The sequence below is a fragment of the Ranitomeya imitator genome, chromosome 6, assembly GCF_032444005.1.
Source record: "Ranitomeya imitator isolate aRanImi1 chromosome 6, aRanImi1.pri, whole genome shotgun sequence".
Taxonomy (NCBI): domain Eukaryota; kingdom Metazoa; phylum Chordata; class Amphibia; order Anura; family Dendrobatidae; genus Ranitomeya; species Ranitomeya imitator.
In genome coordinates this window covers 564,962,820-564,975,670 of record NC_091287.1, presented here as the reverse complement: position 1 = coordinate 564,975,670, position 12,851 = coordinate 564,962,820, and the positions used below count along the sequence as shown (strand labels likewise).

At 47.6% G+C, this 12,851-nt stretch overlaps 1 protein-coding gene across 1 annotated transcript in view; it reads right to left on the bottom strand.

The window, feature by feature from the left end:
- LOC138643505 (zinc finger protein 850-like) overlaps positions 1-12,851 on the bottom strand; it is a 184,680-nt gene that overhangs the window by 21,682 nt on the left and 150,147 nt on the right. Inside the window, exon 21 of the mRNA XM_069732403.1 lies at positions 2,476-2,602. Coding sequence (XP_069588504.1) covers positions 2,476-2,602 — 127 coding nt within the window. The remainder of the gene's footprint in view (positions 1-2,475; positions 2,603-12,851) is intronic.

Below are 12,851 nucleotides of genomic sequence, written 5' to 3'. Positions count from 1 at the left end.
CAACTTGCATTAAAAATCTACAGTGTGTGAAAAAAAGTATTTAGTCAGCCACCAATTCTGCAAGTTCTCCCACTTATAAAGATGAGAGAGGCTGTAATTGACATCATAAGTAGATCACAACTATGAGAGTCAAAATGAGAAAACAAATCCAGAAAATCACCTTGTCTGATTTGGTAAGATTTATTTAGTAAAATATAGTGGGAAAATAAGTATTTGGTCACCTAAAACATGCAGGATTTCTGGCTCTCACAGACCTGTAGCTTCTTCTTTCTTTAGTATAAAAGACACCTGTCTACAACCTCAAACAGTCACACTGCAAAACTCCACTATGGTGAAGACCAAAGAGCTGTCGAAGGACACCAGAAACAAAATTGCACCAGGCTGGGAAGACTGAATCTGCAATAGGCAAGCAGTGCGGTGTGATGAAATCAACTGTGGGAGCAATAATTAGAAAATGGAAGACATACAAGACCACTGATAATCTCCCTCGATTTGGGGCTCCACGCAAAATCCCACCCCGTGGGGTCAGAATGATCACAAGAACGGTGAGCAAAAATCCCAGAACCACGCGGGGGGACCTAGTGAATGAACTGCAGAGAGCTGGGACCAATGTAACAAAGGCTACCATCAGTAACACACTACGCCGACAGGGACTCAGATCCTGCAGTGCCAGACGTGTCCCCCTGCTTAAGCCAGTACATGTCCGGGCCCGTCTGAAGTTTGCTAGAGAGCATTTGGATTATCCAGAAGAGTATTGGGAGAATGTCCTATGGTCTGATGAAACCAAATTTGAACTGTTTAGTACAAACAAAACTCATCATGTTTGGAGGAGACAGAATGCCGAGTTGCATCCAAAGAACACCATACCTACTGTGAAACATGGGGGTGGCAACATCATGCTTTGGGGCTGTTTCTCTGCAAAGGGACCAGGAAGACTGATCCGTGTACATGAAAGAATGAAAGGAACCATGTATCGTGAGATTTTGAGTGCAAACCTCCTTCCATCAGCAAGGGCATTGAAGATGAAGTATGGATGGGTCTTTCAGCATGATAATGATCCCAAGCACACCGCCAGGGCAACAAAGGAGTGGCTTCGTAAGAAGCATATGAAGATACTGGAGTGGCCTAGCCACTCTCCAGATCTCAACTCCATATAAAACCTTTGGAGGGAGTTGAAAGTCTGTGTTGCTCTAGAGGAGATCTGCATGGAGGAATGGGCCAACATACCACCAACAGTGTGTGTACCAAGCTTGTGAGACTTACAGAAAAAGTTTGACCTCTGTCATTGCCAACAAAGGATATATAACAAAATATTGAGATGAACTTTTGTTAATGACCAAATACTTATTTTCCACCATAATTTGCTAAATAAATCATCCAAATCAGACAAGGTGATTTTCTGGATTTGTTTTCTCATTTTGACTCTCATAGTTGTGTTCTACTTATGATGTCAATTACAGGCCGCTCTCATCTTTATAAGTGGGAGACTTGCACAATTGGTGGCTGACTACATACTTTTTTTTCACACTGTAAATCTATAACAGGTCTGCAGTAATCTAGGAACTGGAACTTGTAATATTATTGCCCCCAGCAAAGACATCCAGGACCATACTGAACTAAATTCATCATGGCTGCTTACTCTGGTAGAGCGCTCACTGCTCTTCCAATGAAGAATCCTCTTCCATGTCGGTGTATAAATCCTTTTTATTCTAAATGTGAAGGACGTCTCTGTTATGGTCAGAGTCTAATAGCGATAAGAAACTACTCAAACGTTTAGCAATAATACATGCCTCTGTCCTCAGGGCAAGGCGAGGGGACAGGAAGGCGAGAGGACGGGAAGGCGAGAGAACGGGAAGGCGAGGGGACAGGAGGGTGAGGGGAAAGGAGGGCGAGGTGACCAGAAGGCGAGGGGACGGGAGGGTGAGGGGACGGGAGGGTGAGGGGACAGGAGGGCGAGGGGACCAGAAGGCGAGGGGACGGGAAGGCGAGGGGACGGGAGGGCGAGGGGACGGGAGGGCGAGGGGACGGGAGGGCGAGGGGACGGGAGGGCGAGGGGACGGGAGGGCGAGGGGACAGGAGGGCGAGGGGACAGGAGGGCGAGGGGACAGGAGGGCGAGGGGACAGGAGGGCGAGGGGACGGGAAGGCGAGGGGACAGGATGGCAAGGGGACAGGATGGCGAGGGGACAGGAAGGCGAGGGGACAGCGGTCGAGTGAGAGAGGGGTCAAGCGAGATCTTTTCCATCTATGCTCAGTACAGGACACAATAGTGGATCATCTCCACCATCTTTGGAGCTGGGCCTGAGGACAATTACCAGTTAGCGATAGAGCCCAGAGAGGAGAAAACCGGTGACAACTGCAAAATAACATTCATATAATAGCCAAAAGTAGGTTTTTATATTATTTTGAAAGGTTTTCTGAGTGATGATTATATTTTAACAATACAATAAGGATGACAGAAATTTAGGATTGCTCACCTCTCCGGTCAGCAGGTAGATGATCTCCAGGGTGAAGCTTAATAATCTTTTGCTAATTCCACTCCCATCCTCATCCATCCTATTTGAAAAACATGAGAAAACTACAGCTAATAAGAGGGATTTAGTCCTGCAGACACATAAGTGATAAAAAAGAGGCTTCTGATCACTCAGGAGACCAGGTCATGAGTGAGATGGAGACCTGCCATCAATGAGCATTGAGAGAAACAGGTTCTCGGCCTTTACCACAAGGTTAGAGGAAAATTCCCAACTCTGAAAGATTTATAAGAGGAACTCAGAAAGCAGATAATATTGTCTCTACTTAATTTTAGTAGCATCTTAAGGGGTGCACGCGTGTGGGGTCAGGCACGCGCATCCCAGCAGCAAAGCATCACGCAGCTAAGCATACAGACGCTGCAGTTATTTCAACGGCCGGGAATTAAAATCCATCTCCTCTCTTCACACAGGTACAATCTCTGCTTCCTGTCAACTGCTGCCTATCATCCTGCAACATTCCCTTTAATGTGCCTGCTGAATGTTTGCTAAATTCATTTGTTGCATTGTATTAAATACTTACTGCTGCACATCCATGCTGGGGTCACAGGAGATATTATCTTGTGCAAGGAGGTGTTACAGCATATGGATGTAGCCAGGCTCAGTGCCTTTGATCATGTAACCTCCCCTGGGGTGTTGGTCAATTGCTAATTTATCCCCAATCAGGTCCCACAATCCCTCTCACCTGATCCTTTACTCAGTCCTATACATTTAGTAGCATGTTAAGGGGTGCACACGTGGGGGGGTCAGGCACGCGCAGCACAGCATCACGCAGCTAAGCATAGAGATGCCACAGTTATTTCAACGGCAGGAGTCGGGACCACACTCTATTTATCTGTCTCTTTTGGGTATGTCTGCTGAATAAGCACTTCTTATTACTTGTCCTAGCTTTTCTATTAACCCATCTTACTCCATCATCTTTACATATGCCCTTACAGTGTTTGCTCCACTAATCCTCTCTCTCCTTTGCTATCCACAAACCCCAGCACCCTCTAACCAAATAATCATCTCCCCGTCTTTCTTACCTCCCCACCTGTCCTCCTCTACTGACCTGCTCCTCAACCTCAAATCTTTCCTAATAAAATATAAAACAAGTCGCCCACCTGCTCTCCCTTTTTCTGCTTCTCCTAACTGCTGGTGACAAATCTCCCAACCCTGGTCCCCCACAGCTCATACCTCCTATGACTACCCCCTCCTATCGCTTCCTATCTAATGCATACTACCGCAATCTTTCCAACATAAAACCTTTGCCCCTGATGCCCAGCCCCCTGCTCCCTCTCTCTGGAGCACTCTGGAATTACCGCTCAATCTGCAATGAGCTTGATGCGATTCATGACCTTTTTCTCTCTCACAATCTTGCCTTCCTCTGCCTCACAGAAACATGGCTAACACCCTCTGACACTGCCTCCCCTGCTGCACTGTGTCATGGCGGACTCCACTTCACCCACACCCCTCAACCCGGCAACAGACATGGTGGAGGAGTGGGTCTTCTCCTTTCTTCTATCTGCACCTTTAGCCCAATCCCACCTCTACCCTCCCTTATCCTCCTTTCTTTTGAAGTCCACTCTGTCCGCATCTACTCTCCCTACAACCTCCAAGTGGCCGTCATATACCGACCTCCGGGCCCGGCCACTGCCTTTATGGACCAATTCTCCACCTGGCTTCTTCACTTTCTCTCTGCTGACATTCACACCATCATCATGAGTGACTTCAACATCCCCACTGATACCCCTCAGTCAACAGCCTCCAAACTTCTGTCCCTTACTTCATCTTTTGGACATACTCAGTAGTCCTCCGCAGCCACCCACACAGACGGACATACATTAGACCTGGTTTTCACCCACCTCTGCTCTCTATCTTACTTCACCACCTCCCCTCTCCCTCTATCCGACCACCATCTGCTCACTTTCTCTGTCCCTGTCCTCCTCACCGGTCACCCATGTCCAGCAACATGCGCACCCAAGCAGAAACCTTGTACACCTAGACGCCCACACACTCTCTGACTCTATCCTACCACTGGCATCCATATCCTCACTCCACAACACAGACAGTGCCACTGCTTTCTACAATGCTACTCTCGCATCAGCTACTGACACGGTTGCCCCTCTCGTTCATGACAGAGTGCGACGTATCAAGAGACAACCTTGGCACAATAACATCACTAAAAAGATCCGGCAAGTGTCCAGGGTGGCAGAGAGGCGTTGGAAGAAAAAACATTCGCAAGACGACTTCACTGAATTCAAACAGGCAACACTCGCTTTTAAATCTGCTCTCACCTCTGCTAAACAGGTCTACTTCATAACCCTCGTATCCTCCGTATCCTACAACACCAAACAGTTATTCAAAACCTTTAACTCCCTCATCCGCCCCCTCCAACCTCCTCATCTCTACTGAGGACTTTGCCACACAATTTAAAAATAAGATCAACCAAATAAGGCAAGTTTTCATTGTTCAACCACCACAACACCTTTGTATACCAGACCAATGCCCAAACCCCATAACCTCCCTCTCCAAGATCACTGAAGGGGGGTGTCACGATTCCCCTGACCGCTGTCACCAATTGGTCAGGATTCACACCGTGACCGTCACCCCTACGTCACGGATTGAGGTGACTTTAGGCCAACAGACGGCTATCACGTGCAGGGGGGCTTATCTTAGTTATCCCTCCACTCCACGATGTGATGAAAAAACCACACACAAGGCTATTGACCTCTTAGTTTACAGCAGGGGCTTATTCTAGGTATCCCACTGCTTTTCTATATACCACGAACTGCAGGGATTTATGTATATCCCGCTTACAGTTCCACTTAACACTTGCAGCTCTCTGGCGCCCCCCTTACTCTCAGGTCAGATTAGGTACTGCACCCTGGGTAATTAGTCGCCAGAAAGGCTGCCTGCTATGTACTGGCTATTGGGCACGCTGCAGCGACGCGATAACTACTCCCACTCAGGCAGGAACAATAATTATTAACGCCGCAGCCGCTACAACATAACCCAAAAGTCTGCACACTTCTCGCTGCCACCAACTTCGAATAAACGGGTCCGAAGCTAACCCAACACAGTAGCGTAATTATCTTCAAGAGACAGGGTACGTTTAGAGCATGGATGAACGAACTAATATGAAATATTATATCCCATAAAAATAATTAGGCAGTGCTTTATCAAAAATAGTTTATAAAGATGTTACAAATGAGACAACTGCAAATATGTACAAGGGTAATTATGAAATAAACAGGGATTAAATGAGAAAAGTATCACTCACATGTTAAAAGCATGGCGGGCACCCCAGGCTAGTGCAGTTTCCATACATCCCAGTCCATGGGATGTACTCAGCTCTTCCAGAAAAATAGGACAATGAGTCCAGAAGAAGAAATCCAGCAGAAGGGTGAGCTGGGGATGTGTGCCACAACTTAATACCTTAAGGCTTTGACATCACAGAAGGGCTGGCTTATCCAGACCCTCCTCTCTCTACATTCTGAGTACTTCAATCTTAAATTTATCTACTTGCTATAACTTCGCTACAAAACATGACAGAGTCAGACTCAACCTATCATTCATCTCGGATTAACGTGAGCATTCTAATGAGATCAAATATGTCCTATCTGGGATACATATTTACAGAGAAAACCCTACTTCTTTACCAGACGGAGTTAGAAGCCCGAGTTTCAAGGGATGGGTAGATACACCGAGTGAGAATAAGAATATATATTTTCGTATTTCTAGCTTAAATCGTTTGCCTAATATCTAACAAAAACTAAACAAAGAATCTTTCATGGATCCTTGAAGTTTCTACTTCACTGATAGCTGAACAAGAGCTTACACAGGAAATGCCGGTCGTAAATTCCGTTCGGCCATAAAACTCCCCACACTCTCTAAGAAGGAAAGCCAGGAATTGGCAGCTACAAACTGTTACTTCAAGAAGGGGGGCTTAGCCCACGCAGGCTAGCAAGAGAACTACTTATGATATTTCATACCATATCGTGACAGGGGGCTTAATTGTCTCCTTTCCAAATCGCACCTCACCACCTGTGTGCTCGACCCCATCCCATCCCACCTCCTCCCCAACCTCACCACCACACTTATCCCATCCCTAACCCTCCTCTTCAACCTATTACTAACTTCTGGCACCTTCCCTTCTGCTTTCAAACATGCCACAATCACGCCTATCCTTAAAAAGCCAACCCTCGATCCAACAGCTATGTCCAGCTATCGCCCATTATCGCTGCTCCCATTCGCTTCCAAACTCTTGGAGCAGGAGTTCACGTCCACGCTGAACTTTCCTCCCACCTCTCATCTAACTTGCTCTTTGACAATCTACAATCTGGTTTCCGCCCCCATCACTCAACTGAGACAACCCTGACCAAAATCACTAATGACCTACTTACCGCAAAAGCTAATGGACAATACTCTGTACTCCTCCTTCTAGACCTGTCCTCTGCTTTTGACACAGTTGACCACTGCCTCCTACTACAGATCCTCTCCTCCTTTGGCATCAAAGACCTCGCCCTATCCTGGATCTCCTCATACCTTTCCAACCGCACATTCAGCGTCTCCCACTCCCACACTACCTCCTCATCCCACCCTCTCTCTGTTGGAGTCCCCCAAGGCTCTGTTATAGGACCCCTACTCTTCTCAATCTATACACTTGGCTTGGCACAACTCATAAAGTCTCATGGATTCCAGTACCACCTCTATGCTGATGACACTCAGATCTACCTCTCTGGCCCAGACGTCACCGCTCTGCTGTCCAGAATCCCAGAGTGTCTATCAGCCATATGCAATTGTTACCATCCACCTCTCGTGTCTCCCCTTTTCCTCATAGTCTGTAAGCTTGCGAGCAGGGCCCTCATTCCTCCTGGTATCTGTTTTGAACTGTATTTCTGTTATGCTGTAATGTCTATTGTCTGTACAAGTCCCCTCTATAATTTGTAAAGCGCTGCGGAATATGTTGGCGCTATATAAATAAAAATTATTATTATTATTATCCTCCTTCTCCTCTCGTGGACTCATCATCTTTCCTCCATCCCATAGTTCTTCCATACCTGACCTATCTATCGCAATCAATGACATCACGCTTTCCCCCGAACCGGAAGTCCGCTGCATCAGAGTAACCCTTGACTCTGCCCTGTCCTTCAATCCGCACATCCAAGCTCTTTCCACCTCCTGTCGCCTCCAGCTCAAAAATATCTCCAGAATCCGTCCTTTCCTCAACCGTCAATCTACTAAAATGCTTGTGCATGCCCTTTTCATCTCCCGCCTCGACTACTGCAACATCCTTTTCTGCGGCCTCCCTGCTAACACCCTTGCACCTCTCCAGTCCATCCTTAACTCTGCTGCCCGACTAATTCATCTCTCTCCTCGCTACTCCTCCACTTCCCCTCTCTGCAAATCTCTTCACTGGCTCCCATTCCCTCAGCGTATCCAGTTCAAATTGCTAATACTGACCTACAAAGCCATCCACAACCTGTCTCCTCCATATATCTCTGAACTAATCTCCCGATATCTTCACTCACGTAATCTCCGGTCCTCCCAAGACCTCCTTCTCTCCTCTACACTTATCCGCTCCTCACCCAATCACCTCCAAGACTTCTCCCATCCTCTGGAATTCTTTGCCCCAACATGTCCGACTATCAACGACATTCGGATCCTTCAGACGGAACCTGAAAACTCATCTCTTTAGGAAAGCCTACAGCCTGCACTGACCCCGCTGCCTCCTCACCACTACCAGAGCTACCGCCTCACCAACACCGGAGCTCCTGCAATCCTCAACCTACTGTCTCTTTCCCCACCATCCTGTAGAATGTAAGCCCGCAAGGGCAGGGTCCTCGCCCCTCTGTATCAGTCCGTCATTGTTAGTTTTCTTACTGTAAGTGATATCTGTAACTTGTATGTAACCCCTAATCATGTACATCACCATGAAATCAATGGTGCTATATAAATAAATAAATAATAATAATTTCTGGCCATAAAACTTGTATTTTACTCATAGACAAGTTTACATCTACCAGTAGGAGTTGTATTGACTTGCTGATCGCTGGGACTCGCACCAACTGGCAGATCAAGGAACTTTTATCCTTGTTACAAGTCAAACACCCATCTGCCGCTTCATTCATTCACTACGGTGATGCCCAAAGAAGCAGAGCACAATGATTGACAGCCCAAAACATTATCAATGGAGCGGTGGTAGAGCATGCAGCTCGGTATCGGTTCCAGCAGTGGAAAACAGAACGATGGGCAAGTGATCACCTATTCCAGAGATACAGTGGGTACGGAAAGTATTCAGACCCCTTTAAATTTTACACTCTGTTTCATTGCAGCCATTTGGTAAATTTAAAAAAAAAATCATTTCTTTCTGATTAATGTACACTCTGCACCCCATCTTCACTGAAAAAATAGAATAGCGATAATCACCTCCGTCCTCCTTCTGACAGGAGTAATACACAGGGATAATCACCTCCGTCCTCCTTCTGACAGGAGTAATACACAGCGATAATCACCTCCTCCTCCTCCTGACAGGAGTAATACACAGCGATAATCACCTCCGTCCTGCTTCTGACAGGAGTAATACACAGCGATAATCACCTCCGTCCTGCTTCTGACAGGAGTAATACACAGGGATAATCACCTCCGTCCTCCTCCTGACAGGAGTAATACACAGCGATAATCACCTCCGTCCTCCTCCTGACAGGAGTAATACACAGCCATAATCACCTCCGTCTCCTCCTGACAGGAGTAATACACAGCGATAATCACCTCCTCCTCCTCCTGACAGGAGTAACACACAGCGATAATCACCTCCGTCTCCTCCTGACAGGAGTAATACACAGAGATAATCACCTCCATCCTCCTCCTGACAGGAGTAATACACAGCGATAATCACCTCCGTCCTCCTCCTGACAGGAGTAATACACAGCGATAATCACCTCCGTCCTCCTCCTGACAGGAGTAATACACAGCGATAATCACCTCCGTCTCCTCCTGACAGGAGTAATACACAGAGATAATCACCTCCATCCTCCTCCTGACAGGAGTAATACACAGCGATAATCACCTCCGTCCTCCTCCTGACAGGAGTAATACACAGCGATAATCACCTCCGTCCTCCTCCTGACAGGAGTAATACACAGCGATAATCACCTCCGTCTCCTCCTGACAGGAGTAATACACAGCGATAATCACCTCCTCCTGACAGGAGTAATACACAGCGATAATCACCTCCGTCCTCCTCCTGACAGGAGTAATAAACAGGGATAATCACCTCCTCCTGACAGGAGTAATACACAGCGATAATCACCTCCGTCTCCTCCTGACAGGAGTAATACACAGCGATAATCACCTCCGTCCTCCTCCTGACAGGAGTAATACACAGCGATTATCACCTCCGTCTCCTCCTGACAGGAGTAATACACAGCGATAATCACCTCCATCTCCTCCTGACAGGAGTAATACACAGCGATAATCACCTCCGTCTCCTCCTGACAGGAGTAATACACAGCGATAATCACCTCCGTCTCCTCCTGACAGGAGTAATACACAGCCATAATCACCTCCGTCTCCTCCTGACAGGAGTAATACACAGCGATAATCACCTCCGTCCTCCTCCTGACAGGAGTAATACACAGCGATAATCACCTCCTCCTGACAGGAGTAATACACAGCGATAATCACCTCCGTCCTCCTTCTGACAGGAGTAATACACAGCGATAATCACCTCCGTCTCCTCCTGACAGGAGTAATACACAGCGATAATCACCTCCGTCTCCTCCTGACAGGAGTAATACACAGCGATAATCACCTCCGTCTCCTCCTGACAGGAGTAATACACAGCGATAATCACCTCCTCCTCCTCCTGACAGGAGTAATACACAGGGATAATCACCTCCTTCCTCCTCCTGACAGGAGTAATACACAGCGATAATCACCTCCGTCCTCCTCCTGACAGGAGTAATACACAGCGATAATCACCTCCGTCTCCTCCTGACAGGAGTAATACACAGCGATAATCACCTCCGTCTCCTCCTCCTGACAGGAGTAATACACAGCGATTATCACCTCCGTCCTCCTCCTGACAGGAGTAATACACAGCGATAATCACCTCCGTCTCCTCCTGACAGGAGTAATACACAGCGATAATCACCTCCGTCCTCCTCCTGACAGGACTAATACACAGCGATTATCACCTCCATCTCCTCCTGACAGGAGTAATACACAGCCATAATCACCTCCGTCTCCTCCTGACAGGAGTAATACACAGCGATAATCACCTCCGTCTCCTCCTGACAGGAGTAATACACAGCGATAATCACCTCCGTCCTCCTCCTGACAGGAGTAATACACAGCGATTATCACCTCCATCTCCTCCTGACAGGAGTAATACACAGCCATAATCACCTCCGTCTCCTCCTGACAGGAGTAATACACAGCGATAATCACCTCCGTCTCCTCCTGACAGGAGTAATACACAGCGATAATCACCTCCGTCTCCTCCTGACAGGAGTAATACACAGCGATAATCACCTCCGTCCTCCTCCTGACAGGAGTAATACACAGCGATTATCACCTCCATCTCCTCCTGACAGGAGTAATACACAGCCATAATCACCTCCGTCTCCTCCTGACAGGAGTAATACACAGCGATAATCACCTCCGTCTCCTCCTGACAGGAGTAATACACAGCCATAATCACCTCCATCCTCCTCCTGACAGGAGTAATACACAGCGATAATAACCTCCTCCTCCTCCTGACAGGAGTAATACACAGCGATAATCACCTCCGTCCTCCTCCTGACAGGAGTAATACACAGGGATAATCACCTCCGTCCTCCTCCTCCTGACAGGAGTAATACACAGCGATAATCACCTCCGTCTCCTCCTGACAGGAGTAATACACAGAGATAATCACCTCCATCCTCCTCCTGACAGGAGTAATACACAGCGATAATCACCTCCGTCCTCCTCCTGACAGGAGTAATACACAGCGATAATCACCTCCGTCTCCCCCTGACAGGAGTAATACACAGCGATAATCACCTCCGTCCTTCTCCTGACAGGAGTAATACACAGCGATAATCACCTCCTCCTCCTCCTGACAGGAGTAATACACAGGGATAATCACCTCCGTCCTCCTCCTGACAGGAGTAATACACAGCGATAATCACCTCCGTCTCCTCCTGACAGGAGTAATACACAGCGATAATCACCTCCGTCCTCCTCCTGACAGGAGTAATACACAGCGATAATCACCTCCGTCTCCTCCTGACAGGAGTAATACACAGAGATAATCACCTCCATCCTCCTCCTGACAGGAGTAATACACAGCGATAATCACCTCCGTCCTCCTCCTGACAGGAGTAATACACAGCGATAATCACCTCCGTCCTCCTCCTGACAGGAGTAATAAACAGGGATAATCACCTCCTCCTGACAGGAGTAATACACAGCGATAATCACCTCCGTCTCCTCCTGACAGGAGTAATACACAGCGATAATCACCTCCGTCTCCTCCTGACAGGAGTAATACACAGCGATAATCACCTCCGTCTCCTCCTGACAGGAGTAATACACAGCGATAATCACCTCCGTCCTCCTCCTGACAGGAGTAATACACAGCGATAATCACCTCCATCTCCTCCTGACAGGAGTAATACACAGCCATAATCACCTCCGTCTCCTCCTGACAGGAGTAATACACAGCGATAATCACCTCCGTCTCCTCCTGACAGGAGTAATACACAGCCATAATCACCTCCGTCTCCTCCTGACAGGAGTAATACACAGCCATAATCACCTCCGTCCTCCTCCTGACAGGAGTAATACACAGGGATAATCACCTCCTCCTGACAGGAGTAATACACAGCGATAATCACCTCCGTCCTCCCCCTGACAGGAGTAATACACAGCGATAATCACCTCCTCCTCCTCCTGACAGGAGTAATACACAGCGATAATCACCTCCGTCTCCTCCTGACAGGAGTAATACACAGCCATAATCACCTCCGTCTCCTCCTGACAGGAGTAATACACAGCGATAATCACCTCCTCCTCCTCCTGACAGGAGTAATACACAGCGATAATCACCTCCTGACAGGAGTAATACACAGCGATAATCACCTCCTCCTCCTCCTGACAGGAGTAATACACAGCGATAATCACCTCCGTCCTCCTCCTGACAGGAGTAATACACAGGGATAATCACCTCCGTCCTCCTCCTGACAGGAGTAATACACAGCGATAATCACCTCCGTCCTCCTCCTCCTGACAGGAGTAATACACAGCGATAATCACCTCCGTCCTCCTCCTGACAGGGTTAATACACAGCGATAATC